The sequence below is a fragment of the Sceloporus occidentalis genome, unplaced genomic scaffold (assembly GCF_023333645.1).
Source record: "Sceloporus occidentalis isolate IW3139 unplaced genomic scaffold, rSceOcc1.0.p SCAF_101, whole genome shotgun sequence".
Classification (NCBI taxonomy): domain Eukaryota; kingdom Metazoa; phylum Chordata; class Lepidosauria; order Squamata; family Phrynosomatidae; genus Sceloporus; species Sceloporus occidentalis.
Genome location: NW_028317081.1, coordinates 3,555,772 through 3,579,320, shown reverse-complemented (window position 1 = coordinate 3,579,320; position 23,549 = coordinate 3,555,772). Strand labels below are relative to the sequence as shown.

Genomic DNA, 23,549 nt, shown 5'->3' with positions numbered 1-23,549 from the left:
AGAAGCAGCATCTGGGAGGGAAGCTTTTAGTAGCAGATGGGAATGTCTACTAATTACTGGATTGTTAATATGTTACATGTGTTGCAGAGATTGATTGGTGTGACTAAGGACAAGCGGTAGCTCCATTTGCGGCCCTGGAGTTTATCCATCACAGATTCAGAATTAAATCAGCAGATGCTTTATTTTTCTTTAATGACACAACGTTCATGAAAAGCCTTTCCTGTGAATTTTCACTCATCATTTTTTAAAGCTTCTAATCCGTGGCTGACAGTTTGCCATGCAGGACCACCTTAGCCTAAAGAGAAAAATAAAAAAATCAGAAAAACAACAGTCTTAAAACTGGTTGTAACCCAAAAAAAGTGCTAAAATACAAAAAGAATTCTATGAAAACCTTAGTTCTAGTTATAAATTGCTAACTACATGCTAATTTATGCCATAATATATCTTGCATAACACAGAAATATAGTAATTTAGATTGAAAAAAGACACAAATCCATCAAGTTCAATCCCACTGTTGATCCATAAGAAGACAAAACATTCCAGATTGAGGTAACTTCTGATTGTGTCTCAAAAAGTGGAAAAAATCCTGACTCCAAAATGACATCTGATTTCTCACTGAACCAACAATTTATAAAAGTATCCAAAACAGGCAACCAATTAGGAAGGAGTCAAGAGACAGATAAAAGTATTGTGCAATAGAAATAATATCATTAAAATGCATTAAAACAATATATATTGCATCAACTAAGAATACCAGTGATGGGTGCAATTTTTACGTAAATGGCTTTAAATTAAAATATGTTTGCATCTGGGCAGACAGTAGCCAATAGGGTAAGACAACGCAGCCCCTCTGCAACCAAACTAGGGACAAATTCCCCTATTGAGTGTTCAGGCTCTTCAGTGCACCACTGCTCAATGGTTTTATGAGAGATCTCCCCATCTGACCCATGTCCACTAAGTACAGCCTCCATAGCTCCATAACACTGTTTCTAGGCATTGCACATTCTTAATAAGCATAGTAAGGACGGCAGCCGTGGAGAGAAGCGTCCTACAGTTCTGTCACCTAAAGTGTTAATTTTATGTTGACCTGTTCTAGTAGTCCTTGTGTTTGTGTTCAATGGCATAGCTTAAAATGTAGTGTAGACCTAATAGTTAATTCTATCTGACGCAATAATGCTTAATTTTATTCTGCAAAAGACTATCAAAATAATAATTTTGCAATATTTAGGAAACTGCAATAATTCACACGATCCACCTGAGTAATAGGTTCTTATGGTTAAAGTACATAATCACATGGGGTATTTTAGACATTTAGTACAATTTACCAAAAAGGCACATTGGACTATGATCATGTGATTCTGAAGACACATAATATAATATAAGGTTGTTGAGGCATCAAAGACAAATAATATGTTCCTTTTTTTGGGATTTTGAAGAAATTTAAGGTTGGTTTTTTGACATACAAGAACATATATACGGTATTATACAACTGTTTCATTGTGTCCTTTCCCATAGACTTTAATTGGTATGTGTCCTTCAGTGGCCAGACACAAACATCCCAGTGTTTGCCACAAAACATCAATACAAAATCCCAGCAGATTTACTTTCAAAGCAAGAGATTTGGCAACCACGAAAAACTGCATCAAGAAAACGGCAGTATTTAACTAAAAATGGCAACTGTAATAAAAAAATACAAAGCTGAACAAAGAAATGTGAGAATCTAGTTGGTGTAAAGATTCTTCAATCTCTGATGAGTCTGCGTAAATTCTATTGTACATTTTAAAAGCCTCTCCAAACGTAGACATCCCTCTGCCATGGATCTTAGCGTCATATATCTGAATATCGCATTCGAACAGGTAGACTAACTGCTGTGTAAAAAGCTAATCACTGTTCATCCATAGCTTTTGTTTTGTAATATGAGAAACAGAGCCATGTTCTTTAGCAATGTCTTTTTCTGTTTCTCGAGTGAAAGGTGAAATATTCTCTTGCCATTCCTTCGTTGTGTTTGAATTCATGATAGAGTTTGGATTTGTGTATCCCCCCCCCCCAGGAACTTTAATGTACAAATACATAAATGCCAATATTCATGTAAAACACGGAAGCATCAAAGTGTAGAAATATGATACTTTTGAACTTGTTGTAAGAATGTACAGTTTAAGTTTTACCAAGAAGACTCGTTCTACAAATTATTGAGCGGAATACACAATAGAGTAAATATGTTATACATTTTTTGGACCATGCACTCATTTTGTAAATAAGGAAAGGACTGTGGGAACTCAGAAGTGCTTACTGAAAGGTACAACTTACATATGTTGTTGACACATAGTAGTGATTACACTTACAGGAAGGGTCGGACCAGTGTAATGACAGTATTTTTTATCACCCGTCAAACTATCTTTTCCTCTTGCTTAACTACAAAAGATATTGAGACGCAGATCAGTTACAATCCAGATCAAAGGTGTCAAGCACTATCATTTACCAAACATGCACACAATTCCATCCAGAAAGGAAGTGCATCTCTAACTTTATAGCTGATGTTCAGCAAAAGATGTGCCAAACACACAGTTTGTTGTTATCACGATACCTCAAGTCTTTAGTTCACACAGACCATATACAAGGCTCGTCCATTCCTGTTGAGTGTATTGAAGCCAGAATGTGAGGATGTCTCCATTCAATGGCAGCTAATCCTAAAAAATCCATGAATTTCGTGTCCTATCAGTTGACCTTGAGGTTGCGTTTTCTATTATATGTTCTTTCTATTTTTGTAGTGTAGCAAAAAATATGTTTACATAAGTTAGTTATTTCAACAATGCTTGGAAAGCCATCTTCCATCTAGCCATCTGTATTGTTTGCTAATGTTTTTGGTCAGTTGTGATCCTTTGATGACCTTATATCTCACGATTTACCAGGAATTCTCATGTGTATGCCAAGGTGTGTGGTTTACCCCTGCCAGAAATGTGATGTTTTGTTTTAAATCCTAGATGAGAAAGACTGACCAGATCCAACCACAGGATCTTTTTCAATAGAGAGAGATTTGTAGGTGGGATTTAATTTTAGGACTATAACTAAGCATTATGAAGAGCAATCTCCAGCGAGGTTCTCCTAAAGAGCTGAGGTGGTTTTTCATACTGACAACGCAGTTGGTTCCTTCAACCTACTTGCTTCTACGTAATTTTATTTATATGGCACAGTGCATTCAGTTTTAACTCTAATTTAATCCTAATTCATAACTCTTCACTGAGACATCCAACTCATGCTTCAAATTATATATATATATATATATATATATGATTATGCATTAAATATATATGAATAAAGCTGTTCTTGTGTGTTGCTATGGGTTATCTTATGCATGGTGAGATATTGAGATGCACTTTTATTTGTAATTATTTTTTATTCCTGTAGGAGCTAATGGCAACACCACAGGCAAAATGATTAAACAAAGAATGAATCCCAAATATATGACCATTAGCACAAAACATATAATGTAAGCAACATAACATTTAACTACGGTTACACTTGCAATTAGGCATCCCTTTAAAGTATGTCCCCCTCCCTTTTGTGTTTAACGATGGGTGGGAAGCAGTTCTTCTTATAATGTTACTATTTAACTTGTACTGATTCCCATGTGCTTAAAAAAAACATTCCTGGCTAATTATGACTGCCCCATAAAGCAAAAAAAAATCTGTGTGATGTCAGGCGATACAGAAAACTTTTCTAATATGTATATGCGATAAATCCATAAACTGGCTAAAACCATATAATAGCCACGTGCGGTTTAAAGTTCTGTTCTACAAAAGAAGACATTAATCTCAAGATCTGTTGTGTTAAGCAAATAAACCTTAGCACATCTGCCATTTTATTCCTTCCTCTAAAGGTTTAATCTCATAAAAAACAAACTTTTAAGAAGTTTTTATTTATATAGATTAGGTGGAACGGCAGCTTCAGAAATAGATGACATAGTTTCTACCATAGGGATTGTTTAGGAACCGGTCAGATTTTGGCTGATACTGAATTTTCCTAGCCCCCCCTTTTTAGCTTTCTGATTTTTCTTAAGTATTTCCATATATGTGGTAAACATAACTTTTGTATATATTATATACTTACGCACACGTAGTATAATTTGTGAAACACATACACATATTGTAATAATTATGTTCGACAGAGAAAAATCACACAACTGATGCATGTACCAAAGGATCACACTACATCACACAATAAACTTATAACAAGAGGTGGGCACGACAAGCAGAAAGTCAGTGCTATGTATATTGGGGCTTAGGGAATTTGGGGGGGTAAGACTCTTTAGAATATCAAGAAGACTTTAGTAGAACATTAGCCATGCCAGGGCAGTTTCGGCTCTCAATACCTACCTGTAAATTGAACCAGGTATTAATTTAAAAGTCTAGGATCTGGTAAAAAAAACAACCACCAAAAAGTTTTAAAGGGACAGTCACTGTCCCAGGCAGGCCCGCTAGAATAGAATGCATGAGTATTTTAATATGCATTCTTCAAAAAAACAAAAACTTACCTGAGTAGAATTGTGAGATTCCCCCCAACAATTTCCACGCAGCTATCAACTTACCTGAGTAGAATTGTCAGATTCCCCCAAACGTTTTCACCGCAGCTATCATTTGCATTAAAGTACAAGTGATGGCTGAAGCATCCCTTTAATTAAAGAAACTGGCAGTTGTTTGAAACATAAAACAGTGTTGCTGATTCTATATGATACTAGAGGAAGATTTTAAGAAATAATGGTTCTTTCTCTATAACTTATTGATTTGTTATTTATACTGTTTGTATGTATGTTTTATATCTATGTTTGCACACAATATTTTTTGAGTTCCATGACCTCCTTGCCTTCTTAGAGACCTACTGAAAGAGCCATATTTACAGCCATTAAAAAAATAAACAGTACAACTTGTTTTTTTGTTAAATCGTACTGATTGTAGTAAGTGCTCCTTTGAACTTGCCCTGCAATCTGTGTCGTCTGGGATAACACCCTACTGATATTCTCAACACCACATCAAAGCCTTGAGATCTCTAAACAAGAGGGCCAGAAGCTTTTGTTAAGGAAAGGTTTCCCTTATTTTGTAGTCAACGGCATACCATTATCTATGAAAATAATAATAATAATAATAATAATAATAATAAGCCCAGTGGATGGAACGACTCCTAAAATTTTCTCATGAAATTCTTTTCTACTTCTGCAATCTTTGATCACTGAGGATTTAATATAAATCTCTCAGCATCTTTGTTTTCAAGTGGCGTAACCCTTTCTTCCCTTGAGTATGTTTGATTCGGAACCCGGGGCTGGGGAGGGAGAGAGATTATTTTACCTTTTCTGTGCTCGTGGAACCTGATCTTGTTGGAAACACTGGTGTACTGGAAAGTCAGTTCTGGAATCTGAGGATAGGTGTCAATGCAGGTAAATAAATAAATCACCAGGTGTTGAATAAATAACACTGTTTAATGTTGCCCCACATAGAAAACAGTATTGTAAATTTTGCTGTAGAGCCGTGTGTTACACTGCAATATCTGAAGACATTGTCATTTATTTATTTATTTATTTTACTCTATAAAATATTATGAAAATTTGAAATATAAAAATCGACGTCCCTGTTCTACACTGGGCACAAGTAGGAAAAGGCAAGTTGTAAATCATTTCAGATTCTTACAATCTGTACATTTACAAGGCAGCTGGAGAGCAAAAAGTATAGATTGATAGGAGGATGTTTCTGATCATGTGGGTCCACTTAGTAGAGTAAAAAATACTTTACTACAGCAACACCATATATTGTTGCTATAAGAGGGTTTTTTAGTCTCTAGAAAAGCCTTCAGTGAATGTCACTCGTATCGTCCTTATCCCTTTTAAATGTGTTGTTTCCGGTACCTTCTTATTTAACACTTCTATAGCTAAATGCAGCTTTAGAAGTATCATTCTGGCCAATCCCATTCCAGAGCATATTAGATTTTGCCTCATTTGTCATTTTTCAGGGACTTGTTAAATGTCACATGACACAAAAACAGCCACTGATGGTCACTGCCCTAGAAACTGCAAGATGTTTCTTACAGCTTTATGTGTTGTTTTTTTATGTGATTACATTTGTTTTGCTAAGTGGAACAAAATCTTGGATAGAAATATTACTTTCTTTTAAGCATTAACAAGTATTTTTCTTTTACTTTGATTGAGTGTGTGAGATTTTTTTACAGTGCTGTCTGTCTTTTTTGTATCTGCGAGTTATCAATAAAATACAAAATTCCATCATCTTGATCAACGGCTTCGGTTATGTTTATTGGGTATTTTCTCTGAAATCAAACAGAACAAATTATTTGCATCTCGATATTGGGGCCTCTTCTTTTGTTCTCTGTCATTGTTTTCAGTAAATTCCAAATAAATTGGAAACACATTGTCATGGTTTCCAAAGCTCATTTTAATTATACAAACATAATAACAAAAATGGCAATTTGTTGTTTTTTTTTTCATATATATTGTAGTCAAAAAAATCTGCTGGAACAGCTTGGATTTATATCCATCATTATACAGGAGGGTTTTACATGATGTGGGATACATTGTTCTCTACTTTTTTATTAGGATGATTTACTGCCAGTGGAGTTCTGCGTCCTGATTGTATTTAGAATTTTCTGGTAATATGATATTTTTTTATAATAGATTTTTTTGTATTCTTGGAATAATTATTTTTTTATGGGAAGGTTGTCCAGCATCTTCTTGTGATAGGGGTGCTGTGGGTCATTTATGGCTCTAAGCAGGCTCTCCTGATACTTGTAAAATATGTAATATATGATATAGAGCCAGACTTTCCTCTCCTCCTCCTCCTCTCTCTCTCTCTAGGTCTCTTTCTCTCTCGTTTACAGCTAGTTTGCAATATTGGTCTAAAAAAAAAAGTTTTCCATGAGCATGTAACTAAGCCCACTCAATAGAATTTTTTTTACAAATCTTATGAATTCACATATTTTTAAAAAAAAAAATTAAAGTAAAAGTGTTCTCAACTATATCACTTTTATATAGAACACGGATAGGTAAACTTAGGCAGTGGCACTTGTTTCCCAGCTGAAAGATGCATTCTACAGAAGCCATATAATATATGTACCTGGAAAAGCTATGTTGCAAATGGGGTCAGCTCTCCCTTGAAGATAAATTCACCCTAGATGTTTTGATACTATACATAATATCAGTAATATCAGTTCACAAGAACATCTACAAAAAAACATGTAGAGAGCATAATACAGGTGCCCATGTAAAATGCTTCAGCTTCACATAGCCAATTACTAGGGGTAAGCTGTAGTGCATCACAAGCGAGCCTGTTCTTGATCCAAGCTTATACTCCAGAGACACAGGTCCTCGCTGAGAACACACAAGGAGCTGAGACATCTTGTCCTCCAGATTCAAGTCCTCACAGGTCTTTCCAGATGCAGATGAAGACTTGGTAATAGAAGAGAGAAAGTTGTATAGCTGATGTCTTCCCTTCCTGACAAGCTCACCCAAGCTGCTCATTGGGCATAAGTTGATAGCACCATTCACAGTACACAAGTTGCACTCTTCATCCCTATGGAACACACTAGAATCCTATAGGGGTCACTCAATAAGATGAAATTGCAGAGATCTATGGTAAAGGACATCCTGACAGTTTGTGTGGCAGGCCTTGTGGAATCCGTGTATTTTAACATTGACAAATATAACAGGCTTATCACATAAATGGACGATTCAGGCCCTACCATCCCCCTGCACCATGTTTGAGAGACGATTTGGCCAGAAGACCAGAGATCTCTGGGTATTTCCTTCCATCAGACTATATGTAGGAAGCAATAACATATGTTTTGTAACATTTGCACTAAGACCAGTTTAAATGGCACAGATAGCTTTATGAATTAGTGAATGAAGTGGTTTTGAGGGATGTATCCGTTCGGATCGTGAATCCTACTGCAAAGTAACCCAAGACCACACATCTGTTAGCTGCACCATGCTGAATGAAAGACAGAATGCACCGACTGATCTGGTCGTCAAGATACTTTGTAACAGAGAAGGCAAACTGTTTAATACTTCATTGCTTCCGTGGAACCGTGTTGCCTTGTCCTGGAATCTAAATATTTTAAATAGAATAAAGTAACACTAGTTTAAAACAGCAACTATTTACTCTATTTTTCCTAATTACCAGCACAAATCAAAATTACTTGGAAATGGAAATTGATGCTTATAAAAATATTGTACCTTTTAGGCAGTTCTTGCGGGTTGTACTGGCAAAAGAGAAGTGTCGAATTTGTTGAATGTGTGATCTATGTGATGTTTAGTTTGAGTAAAATCAAGGGGCACTCCATATATATATATATATATATATATATATTAATTCTATTCCGTTCTATTGTCAGCTGCTGGCAGACCTTTTAAGCTATTTTGCTGACACGCTATACTTTGAATCATAGTTCCTGGCTAAAAATACTGCATGACATTTATGCTATAACTAGTAGCATTGGGGAAAATGCTAACAATATCCATGTCTAATGGAGCTACAGTTTTGTGGCTTGTTAGTGTCAGTTGGAGATTTTTATCATGACATAGGATACATACAGTGGGCCGTTCATCTGTATTTATTTGCTACTGTAGCTTCTATGTCTTGGGTTGTAAAACAGGCTACTATTAGGATACTCAGAGGTGTATTCTGGCCTAGGTGGCAGGTCCACGTCACTGGCAGTCCCTCCGCCATGAAACTGGGGGGGGCAGTTGGCCCTTTTGAGAAATCAGCCCTCCGTACAGTATGTCACTGCTCAATGGGCTGGTTAGAAGGGACATCTTTGATCTTACCCAACCGGCCCATTAATGACTTCATATCCTGGCGCTCAACAGGACAATGAGCATGGAAGGGGTGGCTGGGGACGCGGCCCTGGGTCAGGCCTATAAATACATCGCTGTCTGAATGACATAAAAACAACATTTGTAAAACTAATAATAACACAAATGAAATATGACTTTCGGTGGTTAGTTCTGCTATTACTTTTTAATGTGCGTCATTTCTGTATAATAATATAAATGACATTTTACGTCAAAATGGAGAATCTGTCTTTAAAAGTGAGTCATTGAAGGAGCCACTGTGGGAATTTGGAGGAACAATACAAAATTTGGGCTTATTAGTTACATTAATTATTATAACATGACAAACAGAGCTAAATGCAATGCACACGATGTCAATAAGATTCAAAATGGAGTGTTGCACTTAATACAGGCTAGATTGTAAGCTCCTTTAAGCAGGGCCCTCCTTACCTCGTCTTTCTGTAAGTCAAATTCTTATGTTATGCACTACTTGTTATGTCCTGTTTGCCCATTGTACAGCACTATGGAATATGATGGCGCTTTATAAATCAATAAATAATAATCGTATTTATTATTTTTCTGGACTCCAAGTTCACATATACTAGGAACTTCACATTCACAAATAAACCTGAATTCAGAGTGTTTCTTGTTGGCCATGTAATGTATATGACGTGAAGCACTGAACTGTGCGCAAATGTGTTTCCAATTTTCTTGCATTGAAATATATTCTTTAGTTTAAGGGGCCTAGTACGCAGTATAATGCAAGTTCTTGTGTTTTACGGTTGAACAAAGGACGGTTATTGTATGTACAGCAAAGTTTCTTGGGAATAAACATAAATTAACCCTTGTTACTCAGTTTGTAGACAATATCAGGACTCCCCACAAAGCAGACGGGGGGGAAAAAAAGTGGAGAGGTTTAATGAGAGTTTCCACCATTCTTCTTGATGCTCTTCCTGTTTTACGTATACAAATTTTTTGCCTCCATTTTCGGTTTTTCTGCCTATGCCTTTTCTTTTTTCCGACGGAAGCCTGGAATTAAAACCCTGCCCTTTTTACAAAACTAATGCTGAAGGCTGGATACATTACTGTAATATTTCTTTAACACTTTTAGTTGCCAGGGGGTATATAGAATATTTTTTTATGTTTTTTTGTACACATTTTGGTGAATGCGGTGTGTTTGTTACAAATGTATCTAATGTCCTTTAGGGCCATCGTATTCTAGGCCTGTTTACTGGACCTGGTAGATGCAGTATTAAAGTTGTCACCTTATACCTGATTGGTTGCCTCCTACAGTACAATAATGACAATGATTTGACCCCATCTTCTTGAGAACCAACGTATACCAACGTAACAATATGCCATGATAGGTCCTGCCTGTTTATTGTCAACACAAGGTTATTATGACAGTATGCCTGTTGGTCTTAATTATGTTAAACACACTAATCAGAGGTAAAAAGTAATCACACCTATTTAACCTAGAATCAAGAATGGATTAGCTCAATTCCACGAATCTTTTGTTGGCCATTATATTGTCCAAGGGCCACACTTAGGCAATAGAAGATTCCTACCCCAGGCCCTAGAAGGACCCCACAATGCTGCTTACTGCTTTTTCCATGATCATGATACCCACATGTGATTGCGGAGATTTGACCCCTGTTGTCCTTTCCTAAGGATAAAAGAGCCCCCAAGGCCTTCTTGCCCCAGGCCTTGCAAACCCTAGTGGCAGCTTTGACTGCACTCAAGTAACACTAACATATCCGACATCAACCCCAGGTCCCTCTCAAGAGGAGAAGCATTTATTATTTTCTGTAAAGGGTTGTGAAACCCATTAACATGGTCTATACATTCCATTCTGAATGATTTCTAAACCTCTGTCAATTTTAGATAGTGACTCACCCTTGTGTCTTATGAAATCTCGCTCACTCTGCCTCCTGTTTGAGAAAACCATCTGTCTTATTACAAAAAAAAAACCGAAACGCAAAATTATTCTAAGAATGCAGAAAACGTAATGGATTCTTAGAGTCTTGGACTGGATATATAAATAAAACAAACATGGAATAGTTTAGATAATATAGGACCTGCGTATCTGCTTGCTGTTACTGTCTTCATATGTCAGTTCATTCATATTATATAGTTTTCATAATCAAAATGCAAAAATGTTTAATATTCATACCTACGCAACAATCTTGGGACTACTATCAAATATTTGTTGACTACAGCCACATATGCAAATATTAGCTTGAAAAAAAACCTTACATTTCTTATGCTATTTCTGGCATTTGGGGCTTTATACTTTCTAGGGTTTCTAGGGTTAAAGCGAAAAATCATATCTGTCTTTCCAATTTTACAATCATCCTTGGCATTATGTTTCCAACTTTCCATAGCTTTTACACTTGCAACTCCTTACTATATTCCCTCTAAATATTTACATCAGATAACCAACAGTCCCTCCAAATCTTAAAGGTAAAGCATATTTAAAAACAACATATTTAAAAACAAAACCATAATCGTGTCCATAATATCAGAAATTCACAAGCCAACTGATTTTATTGAGTTCCACCATCAAATAATAGACCAGTCATATTGCCAGAAGCAGTGATCTCATTTTCCACTTGGATATATGTGTAATATATATAATATATAATAATAATATATATAATTTTAATAATCTGTTTAGAGCATTTTAACCACTACAGCTAAATAGGGTTATAGTAACAGTCTCAGGGCTGAATACTCTCTAACAATATCGTCTTTAGGTGAATTATATCATCTAATCCTTCTGGATTATTAGTATTTTCAGGTTTATTGGTGTGTGTGGTTTCCATGTTTGGTTTTTTTGAGCAGGGTGCCAATGAAGCCCATGGCCCGGCCAGACATAGCCTTAATTCCATCTTGCAGATCTTTATTTCATTTACCCAAAGAGTGTTACCATTTTATCCAGCTCTCATCACTCGTAAGTAGCGCCTAACCAAATTCACACACAAAGTAAGATCAGAGTGTGAGTCTAGACGTCCTGTTGACATTAAGTCATGTGTTCCAACCACATGCCACTACTCTTCCCTGATAAATAATAGTAGTGAGTACGCCAAGGTGCGAGATGATGGCCGTAGTGTCTGATAGCCTTTTAAGTGTGATTGTGAGAAGAGCATCTTTGTCATTCTCTGATGATGTGTTGAATGAATGTTTATGAAATCAGTGTGCATGGTAGGCCATCGTGGAAAAAAAAAAAAACTGTTTATGTTTCAGAACAGAAAACAATTATTTAAATCTAATCTGCTCCAGATTCACCAGATAATTATTATTTTTTTCTTCCTGGTACACTACGGTTTGCAGCTGGTTTTAATTCTTCACGAAGAAATCATTTGGGAAGGGGTTCATAACTGTGCTGGTTTGGCTTGCATTCGCAAACCATGCGTAGCGAGGCGCAGCAAAGCAAGTGACAGATGCGTCTATTAAAGAAATCTGCTTCTTTAACTCCTTGGTTGCTACATATGGAATGGTGTAGCACGTGACATTCTGACTCTCAAAGGTTAAATGTAATATCACCCCACTATATATATTTTCTTAAACTTGCTGCTTGACATTAAAGATAAAGGTTCCACCGAACTGCTGAATTTCATAACTTTTCGACTTAAAGCAGCTTTAGAAACATCATTCCTGTTAATGTCCAAGCCCTTCCCAGAAATAATTATTTAATCAGGTACAATACAATTCATATTTATCAGGGTAACAGGTAATTGTGACACAAGAACATTCAGTGATAGGTTTCCCCAATAGAAACATAAAAAGCTTCTTACATTTTTATGTGAATAAACCTTTAGACAAAATCCTAAAATACAAGTAATTAAACTTGCTAAGGTTTATTTGTTTAATATGCTAGGGAGTGGAATTAATGTTTGATCTGAAGCATCACCTTTATTTCCTCTAGTTCAGGTGTGAATGACAGAACGCTGGTTGAACTACAGCCATTAGTGCCCAGCGAACCACGACTACACCAAAGCTGTTAATAAAATATTTTTGTTTGAGGATTAAGCTAAGTGGCCCCATTGAAGGGATACAAGAAGCTGACAGATAAAGTGCTGCCCTGCAGTATGTGATATATTATTATTTATTCTTTTATATAGCGCTATCATATTCCGCAGCGCTGTGCAATGGATATATAAACCAATTGAAAGGAATTAGCTTTTCGGGGGTAACCCCACATACTGTAGGGCAGCATTTCACCTGTGTTGGTCAGCAATGAAAATGTATATAAGTCTTTGAAGACATGGTTGATGTGGTTACCCTAGTTGGTTAGCGCTTCTTATAGACAGTAATTCTGCAGTTGTAGTAAAGTTTGAGCCGGATAACTCTGGTGGCATCTTACTACTCTAACGGGCAGAGCTCTCCTGGATTTAAGAGTGTTTGGTTTCCCTGTAGTTTCTAAGCTATGTTGTGTCTTTGTACAACACTGGGAATTCTCACAGTAACTACATTTTACTAGCTCTTGTCTTAACCACAATATCAGATGGTTGCTTTAACAGGGTTGATGGCACCCCCATCATATGTGTCTACAAGTAGGGTTTAGTGGGCACTTTCTTACCCTGTAAGCCATAAAAACTATTTAAAGATTAGGGGAAATATTTGGGGATCATTGTGAATGTAGACATTTAACAATTTTTGTCGTAAACAATGTTAAAACTAACTGGAGGGAATGACCTTGGCTATGTCGGCTGAGGATAGCCATGGCTGCCATGATTGACAATTCACCTTTATTCACTGTTTATTAGGACATAATGAGTGTGGGTAGCCATATTGCGCTTACCTTGAGATTTGGCAGGGCACCTATTTTGCCTGATACCTGAGCCTGTGTTGGTGGACTGCATCTTAACAATGCATTGCCAGCCATCAGGTTTCTAAAGCCAAAACCAAACTTTGTATTCTGTGTTTTCTGTGTCTGACTCCTACACGTTCTTGCTTTCAACGTCAGGGATGAGCCACCTATCAACTCAATGCCTTAGCAAGTGTTTAGTTTATCCATATGGTGTGATGGACACTGAAACAATAATAAAAGCATTTATTTAATTTGGAAAAAATAGATATTAATTTAACCATTTAACTTGATGTGAGAATTCTATGACGTTATACTGCATTTCACATCCCTTGGAATTCAAAAATCTAAACTATCCTTTATCTGCAGTAATAACCTCCTGTGTTGATCCAGTGTCGACAACACGCACTTCGTAACCTGCCTGTTAGTTTCTAATGTGACATGTACCTGCAGGTGTTTGCCGGCAATCTCAGGCCCCAGCGCTTTCATGTTCAAAGGCATACTCTGACCCTCATGAGCATCTCTTTATTTCCATCAGATGCTTTGAGTGTCTTATCTGTACTTTTGCAAATGAGACGTCTGAAACACCTCTCATTTAGATGTGAACGAGAATTACTGAGAAGCAGGTGTTGACCAAAAGCAACATGAAACAACTGTTCCTGGTTTCAGAAATATGCAAGCGACTGAGAGGAGGAGGTGGGAAATGGTGTTTTGGTGAATATTAGGCTTTGCTGTGGTGTGCCAAATCAACAGGGAGTTTACCTGGAAGAACATGTGAACTAAGTGACTTTGCTACACATGATGATGGGCCAGTCCCGCTGAGCTACAAGACGGCCTGAGCTGGGCCTGCGTTATCAATCTTTCCATCTTAATTAGGTATGCACTATGCAGGGCCAGCTTGGGCCATTTTTCAAGAGAAGAGCTCGGTGGGGTTGGCCATTCATAAGCATACCTGGGAACTCTCTGGGTTTGACCCGGAGATCTCCGGGTGAAGCACCGCTTCACTGGTTCTCAGGGTCAAGACCCGAATCCTCCGGGTCGTGGGAGCAGGGTCTTGACATGCCCTGCTCCCTGCCCATTTTCTCTTTAAATGGGGATGTTTCCTGCTGATGTCAGCGAGAACGCCCCCAAAGTCATCAGGAACTCTCACCGACATCAGTGGGACCGGCCCACTGACGTCAGAGGGACCGCCAACCGACATTATGGGCCCGCCCACCGACATAATCAGTACCGCCCACTGACATCAGTGGGTAGTCCTGGACGCGTCCCGCAAGGGACTGTCCCCCAAAACAGGGATGTCTAGTCACCCCATCCCGTTTCATTCTTGCTTTTTTTATTTCATTCTAACGTAATTGTTTCTTTGGCGATAAAAATAAGTTTTCCAACCAAGTACTACTGCTAAAATGATATTAATGTTCTTAATATTTTTCCACCAACGTACTTCAAAGTAGGTATATACTTACACGTGTCATCAAGGTTAGACATTGAGCAGTAATTACAATAGATTGGGGCAATGCAGCCGGCAGAGCATTTACAACCTGAGACAGCATCGCTTTCTTGTCAGAATTTCTGTGTTAGGATTACATCTGAAATACCAGTTTTCCTTACTTAACACACATTAAAGATGCTGTTCTGCTTAGACAGAACATTAGTTCATCTCTCTAGCATGTTAAGCAAACAAATCATAGCAGATCTGTCATTTTGTATTTCCTCTTTATGTTTAATTAAATAAAAACAACACCGACATGTTTCCAGGGCAGCAACCTATCTGTGTCTGTGATTTTGTCACATGACAATTAAGTGTTCCTGGAAAAATCATGAATAAGGGAAAATTGGGCATGATCAAAGAATAATTTCTGGGAAGGGTTTGGTCATTCAATAGTACCAAGAATAATGTTTTAATACGGCTAAATCTGGGTTGGTGATCACATGGTACATATACACTTGTATGTGCTTTGTTAATTTCTGTGAGTGCAATTTCAAGAATTTAAAATCCTTAACAGAAAAAGAAAAATATTTACTTTTGATCGTTTTAAACATATGTCCGTACTGTGTGTTTGAGAGATAAAAAAAGTTAATAATAATGCTTCGCATAAAATTTAGCTTATGTTTAAGGAAGTTCAAGTATACATGTCAATATATTGGCCATGAGTATTTTTAGTCCTTTTGTACCATTTTATTGTAGACAGGGGACTGCCGTTAGTATACTTTCAGTGGTCATTTTCTGGTCTGTGGCAAGGTTTGGATTGTAGCTGGTCTCCGGTTATGTCTGAGTAGAAGACATCTTACATTTAAATATATAGAGCTTGGAAGGTGTCTGTTTTGAAGTAATAATAAAAATACACAGGGCATCCAGGTATTTTTTCAGTAGGCAAAATAACAATAGGTTGGTATTCATCCTAATAAAACCGAAAGCTTTCCTGCCAAAGCTATACTGGCAGGCTAGTTTACGGAAACTAATATAAATTAAAAATTGATTAAATAGTGAATAATATAAAAAAACAACTGTAGAGTTGTCTGTCACACTTGGGTACGGAGCTACTGCCCCATGTTCAGGTTTACCTTAAGGACCCAAAGTAGCTGTCCGTAGGGCATGTTCACCAGCTGTCATGGATGCCCCATGAGATCGAGCTGCTGCCGCAGACTTCTCCACCAGTGATTTCTCCACTGTCTGGAGAGTGCCAGGGTATGAAATATCTCAGTGTACAGCTGTATACACCTCTATCACCCTGCCAAAGGTGCAACAGGGTTGTGGGAAGCCCATCAGCTTGTCCAGTGCACCATTCTTATTAAAGATGGTCCTGCCGTTGTGTATTGAAATAGTTATTTTTACAGTTTATACAAGATGTCAACTCCCTGCGATCATCACTTTGTAATGTGGTCAATGTCTATCAGAAATTTCCATAAGCAGACATCTAAAGGAAGAGCAGTGCAGACCACATGTGTTTTAAAGGTTGTTGAGTTCAACTTTTTGTGGTGTATAATTTCCTCCTCGGCTTTTAGCTGTCACATCAGAACAACACCAATGTAAAACAGTAACACCAGATTTTCTAACCAAAAACTTTCCTTTGCAATTGAACCTATAAACTAACGACTAAAAAAAATAATACTCTGCTTTTTATGATGTGATTGTGTTCTTTTTGTACACAGTTCTAGTTTTTGGCTTATTTGTCCAGTTTTTTTTTTTTCCCTTACAAAGCCACTTATTTATAGGAGCAGCTGCTGTTTTTCACAATTTTAGCCAAATTTCATGCGTGCGATATCTTTGTAAATCACCCCATTGTATCATAATATAGTAATTTATGTGGCTTTATTAGTAAAGTCTCTAACCCCCCAACTCCACCATTTAGGTTTTACTCACGTCGGAGAAGGTAACAAATATAACTTTGTCTGCATTTTAACGATGTGTAAAGTTCCACCTGAAACAATTCGAGTCAGTTTTTCCAATGACCATTTCATTACACTTTTGCAGACCCCATTAAAATGTTTCTCGACAGAAAGAGATTTGTATAGCACCTGCAAGGTAATATTATAGGGCTGTTAGTATCATTGTTGGGTTTTTTTTTTGTCTCCGTAATGTTTTAGCATGCTTTTTAACTTCTAGAATGATGAATGGAATTAGTATGTGCTTAGGGACCTAAATTGGAGGTGATACTAAAGTTTTAATTTAGCTGTTCACCTTCTGTTTATCCTTTTTTGCAATGTTGGCAACTAGATTGTATTTGTTTTGGTGGTGGTAATACTTTTTTGTTTTACTTTTCCCTGTGCTTGTGACTGTCCCTTTCTTTTTTCAAGACCGGTCCCCAACTCGTCTATTCCTACCTGGCCTCCAGAATTCACTACCTATGGAGGTGGTGCATGGAGGCTTTCAGAAATGATCTGTATAGCATTTTAGAAAGAAGGTTTATTTAGGGGCACACATCGTAATTTAAAAATTGTTGGTCCCATGTTTACTCTGACTGCCCATGAAGCCATGATGGAATATTTTTAATTCTCAACAAAACTGGCAAACTTTGAAATAGTTTTCTTGCCTTCTTCTGAATCAATACAATTCACTTTCAGTGATATTTTGAAGTGCTTGATATGGATTTATGATGCTTGGATTTTGCCACAAAACCAAATCTATAATGTTGCAGTTACATGGCTGCATGTTTTCTTTTCCATTATTGTCCACCTGTACAACGAGAACAAATTTTAATTTTAAAACAGATCTAAATCCCGAGAGAGGCAAGCCTCAATTTTATTTGCTCCCTTAATGGAATTTAGCCTCTGGCCTTGTGAAATATGATATTAACAGCATTGTTCAAATACGGCCTTTCTCAGACTTTGTTAATGGTGAAATTATAATGCGCTCTACCAATTTCCTTGCATTAAAAAAAAAAAATCCTAAGAAAACACATAACTATTTTCCTTGTTGTGGAATCATCTCAGACTGACTGAGACATACATATCTGTGCCGCCATTACTTTAGGGTCCTTAACAGTAACATCACCCTCTTCATCCAATTCTTCATCTGTACCCTGATGTCTTGCCCATACTGAGCGTACATATACATTATTTTGGGATTTTTGGGGGGATTTTGCTAATGTGGATCATAACCTGCTAATGTCTCATGTCTAATTATTAGAAGGTTAAGCATATTCCATCCATTTTAGGTGTTTTAACCCCTTCGCGACCTTTGCCGGTTCAGGACCGTCATAACAAGAAGGTCACTAAATGACCTTTGACGGTCCTGAACCGTCAAAAAATTAAATAAGCTTAGAAAGTGATCAAGGATCACTTTCTTCGCTTAAACGGCCTTGCTGCAATGCCTCGATGTCGAGGCATTCAGCAAGGCCGAGATCGGCATCGGGGGCCATGTCTGGCCCCTCCCCGGGGCGTCAACAGCCGCCATACGATCGCCTCCTAAACTTAAATGGTGTCGCTGGAATGTCTCGATCAGGAGGCATCCAGCGACACCAAACACTTACCTCTGGGTGGGCTGTGACCGCTCCGGAGAGCGGTCACAGCCGCCGCTGCCGGTGATCTTCGCCATCAAGCAAGATGGCGGCGGCCCGGGAAATAAAACAATAAAGACGAAAAAGTTCGCTAGAGGGTCTCCAGACCCTCTAGAGAACTGGTTCCACTTGCTGGTTGAATACAGGTACTGCATTCAACCATGCAAGTCAATGGAGCCCAGCTTTCTAATCACTATGTGATTAGTAAAATATTCAAAAAAAATAAAAATAAATAAAAAATGGAAAAAAAAATTAAAAAAAAATGTGCTAACATTTAAAAATAATTATGCAGTGATGTCACTAGATGAACCATCCAGTACCAGCAAAATGTGTAAAAAAAAATATAAAAAAAGTATTAAAAAAATAAAATTAAATTAAAAAATAAAGTTTATTATTTTGAGCAAGTGCTAAAAATTCTCAAAAATCTCAACAAAGAGTTAAAATAAAAGCACTTCAAATACCCAAGGGGTGTCTAATATATAAAAAAAATGGCTGATGGGGTAAATTGGAGTGGCCTAGCTCAAATATAGGGCATAGGTACAGACTGACCAAAATTGAGAAAATAAGCGCACTTCCCAAATGTGGCATTTTAAATCTGAAACAACCCGACAAACCCATGCATGTCGGGTATCACTGCACTCAGGAGATGTTCCTGAACACACATTGGCGTGTTGTTTGACAGTGGCATATACCAGGACCTGTATATCTATAACTAAAGTACAATTTGTGTGAAAAAAAAATAAAAAAAATTACTATTACAAAGTTTGACAAAGTGTAGTTCTATAATTAGTGCATGGAAAGGGTTAAAATAACAGCATTTGGAATACCCTGGGGTGTCTAGTTTTCAAAAATATATGGTTTGAATGGGTTAAATTGAGTTAACCGGCTTCAAAGATGTTCCAAAGAGGAGATGGAGGCAGACTGACCAGATTTGTTAAAAAATCATAAAACGCTACTTGTACTTATTGCCCTATAACTTACAAAAAACAGCAAAAAAACATAAAAACATTGGGTATTTCTAAACTCAGGACAAGTAGTAGAATCTATTTAGCTAGTTTTTTTACTTGCTTTTTTAGGTGAGTAAAAGATTTTTCAAATAAAAGTCATAAAATGTGGTTTTTTTTCAATTTTTCACCATGTTTTTTTTATTTTTTTTATAGTAAATAAGATGATACGATCAAAATAATGGTATCTGAAGAAAGCCCATCTTGTCCTGAAAAAAACAATATATAACTTATGTGGGTACACTAAATGGGTGAGGAGAAAATTACAGCTGAACACAAGCACCACAAAAGTGTCAAAACAGCCTCGGTCCCACAGGGTACAAAACGAAAAATGAGCCCGGTCCTTAAGGGGTTAAGTGTTTTTGAAGGTCTATTTGCAGCTTTGTTTAAAGAACTGATGAAAAAAGACTGTGTGATGCACGCAAACAAATGTATGCGTTTTAAGGAATTTTAGGTGGAAAAAGGGGTTTTTGCGTATATTGGCCATGATTCACCTAAAAAGGCGCCCAGTTAGTGTCTTGAACTCATCTGTTGTTGTAGCCGAGTAATTGATTCCTTGTGATTTTTGAATGTTATAAAAACAAACAAAAAAGATTTCACTATAAACAGGAAGAGGTTAAGTGCATATTTGGTACATGTAATGTTCTAAGCACAAGAGACAGATAGGGTAAGAGCAAATGTGTTAATATAATACCGATCCTAATAGTTTGGAAAACAATTCAGCAATTTTCACACACAAAAGCAGAAATGTTTAGTTTACCCTAATTATGGTTGTCTTGTTGTCAAGTGGGATTAGATATCATGACGTCGAGAACTGTACCCAAGAATTGTACCGTGAGTGACATTGTAATGGGATGTCCATTTGGTATGATGGTGACATGTAAAGAACATATAGAAAGAGCCAATGGATGGGTGTACAAATACATTAGACCATAAACATTAGTACTGTTTGAGATCTCTTCATAAACTAAGCTAATTTTTATGATCTAAAGTTATTTTTACATAAACATTAGTTTGATAAACAGTGCTAATTTTTATGATCTAAAGTAATTTTTACATCTGTAGCCTGTTTATTTCATTTAACAAAGTTGATAAAAAAAAATTTAAATGAAATAAATATTGATCCTAATTACTAATTTGTTTTTTCTTGTATTAGGTATACTGGAGATAGCATCGGTGGATGTGGGTGTTGTGGCAGTGAGAGCCATTAACAGCAATTATTACTTAGCCATGGACAGAAGAGGAAAAATCTATGGTTCAGTAAGTAATAGCATTTCATCAAGTTGAATGAATGTAACAAATGTATTGTAATATGATGTCTTACAAGTGATTTAATTATTTTTGGTGATGACCCTGGTTACAAACCCATAAACACTTTCAGAACAAGTGCTAATGTGAGCACTCAGCTGTGTGGTGTCCATCTTAATCATAGCTTGAGTGATATCATATATTTTCTTCTTCATATTATGTTTACTCACTAAGATTTCATTTATGACCTCTTTTACCATTGCAGAGTGCAAAGGTTACTTCTACGCCCCATAGAAGCATATTAATCCTAAGATTTTTTTGTTACCGTAATTTGTTTCCCCATCGCTCTCCTCGTGAGAGGCAACAATCTTTGTCTTGAGTAGAACAGGCAAGAAGTCTCAATTCCGCAACATAGAGTTTTAAAAATTGAGGCATAGCAATAAGTTTGTGAGGCCTACAAGAAATTCTCAGTTATTCTGGCTAGTCATTGCAGTTCATAATATAAATATATATATATATACCGTATTGGCTCGAATATAGGCCGCACTTTTTTCCTTTTTTCGGGACTGCATGTCCTGGGCGTCGGGCGCTAGACCCCGAATATAAAGTGGGGGTGCGGCCTATATTCGGGGTCTAGCGCCCGACGCCCAGGACATGCAGTTCCGGGCGCAGGGCAGGGTTAGGATACAGATCCCCCGCAGCGGTGTAGGGGACCTGCATCCTACTCCCCGATACGCTCAGACAGCCTCCCCTGCCAGCACTTCCCACGGGGGGGTGCCGGCACGGGAGGTTGTCTAAGCGCATCGTGCGGATGGTCCGCACGATACGTTTTACCTCTGCCCCAAGACTTACCAGAGGAGACTCCCGGGTGTCTTGCGGGGCCGGCGGGGGACATCTACGCAATACGCGTACACAAAAGTTGTGTACGCCTATTGCGTAGATGTCTCCCGCCAGCCCCGCAAGACACCAGGGAATCTCCTCTGGTAAGTCGGGGGGGGAAGAGTGGCAGCATATCTCGGGGGGGGAGGGGGAGGAGGAGGACAGTGGCAGCATATCTCGGGGGGGGAGACAGAGTGGCAGCATATCTCGGGGAGGGAGGACAGTGGCAGCAGATCTCGGGGGGGGAGACAGAGTGGCACCAAACTTTTAGGGTGCGGCCTATATACGGGGGCGTCCTATATCCGAGCCAATACGGTATATATATATATATATATATATATATATATATATATATATATATATATATATATATATATATATATATATATATACAGACTACCGTTTAAACGTTTGGGGTCACTTAGCTGTTTTCATGGGAAACAATGAAATTTATAGCTGTAACATAATTGCAAAAGGGTTTTCAAATGACATGACCAATTAGCCTCTTAAACCTAAACTTGGATTAGCGGACACAACGTGTCATTGGAACACAAGAGTGATGGGAGTGATAAAAGGGCCTCTGTACGCCTATGAAGATATTCTATTAAAAATCATCCGTTTCCAGCTACAATCATTTAGAACATGAACAACGTCTGCGCTGTATTTATGATCCATTTCATGTTACTTTAACTGGCAAAATTAGCTTTTCTTTCAAAAACAAGGATATTTCCAAGTGACCCCAAACGTCTGAATAGTGTATATTATGAAAAATAATTACTTTATTACAATATTTGAATGGCAATTCTCCTGGTAATATCAGTGATTTTATAACGTTATTTTTATTGTGTATGTCTTCACAGAGAGAATTTAATAACAATTGCAAGCTAAAAGAGAGAATAGAAGAAAATGGCTACAACACTTATGCATCCCTAACTTGGAGGAACAATGAGAGACAAATGTTTGTGGCCCTAAATGGCAAAGGAGCCCCAAAGAGAGGTCCAAAAACAAGGAGAAAAAACACTTCAGCCCACTTTCTTCCAATACTAGTATATGAAGGAATTTCTTCATGCTTTATGTGAACTCGAAATCTTCTATGACAAACATTTTGCGCATTTTGCAACTCAGATTTCCAGTTTTCTAAGAAACAGAGACGTGTCTACTAGACAGCGCATTTGTTCTGGATGTAAGAGGGGGCTGACTTATTGTCCTGTGTCGTAAACATGACTGTAGGCCAGATCAAAACAGAAGCTCAGCTCCCGTTCGTGTGAAACATGTTTTTATATACTCAGTACAACGAAAGGAGCACAGAACAATCTTACAAGTGATTTTGGGAAGTTATTTATGGAATACTAACTCAAGCCAAAGGCCTTCATCATTCAAATCCAATGACCCAATGAGCGTGTAGACGTGCGTGCATTTACTGGAAGTACTTGGGTCATAATACAGCAATAAAAGGACTTTCTTAAAAGAGATTTTGTGAAGAATGTATAGGATTAAGAAAGATACATGTTCAAACTGTTCTAACAAAATGAATATTATGGTGTAACTGTGTACTCTTCCTTAATTTCTTTCTGTTTCTTTGTAAGTTATTTATTTAATAGAATGTTTAATATGTGTCTTCAGTGTTTTAGTTTGTTGGAAATTCCGCGCTTTAATCTCCGTACCGTAGAGCCTTAGTTGTTCCTGTTTAACATCGTACTGCATACATTTTGTGTTGAAGTAAAAGATACATATGCATTTAAAATTAGAAAACATTATTTACCTATCATCCAGTCACGCAGCGG

General features: G+C 37.4%; 1 protein-coding gene across 1 annotated transcript in view; it reads left to right on the top strand.

The window, feature by feature from the left end:
* The window catches only part of LOC149284000 (fibroblast growth factor 10-like), a 45,199-nt gene extending 22,355 nt beyond the window's left edge, over nt 1-22,844 (top strand). Inside the window, exons 2-3 of the mRNA XM_089497318.1 lie at nt 20,795-20,898; nt 22,626-22,844. Of these exons, the coding sequence (XP_089353444.1) occupies nt 20,795-20,898; nt 22,626-22,844 (323 nt within the window). The remainder of the gene's footprint in view (nt 1-20,794; nt 20,899-22,625) is intronic.
* Nucleotides 22,845-23,549: the final 705 nt, after the last annotated feature.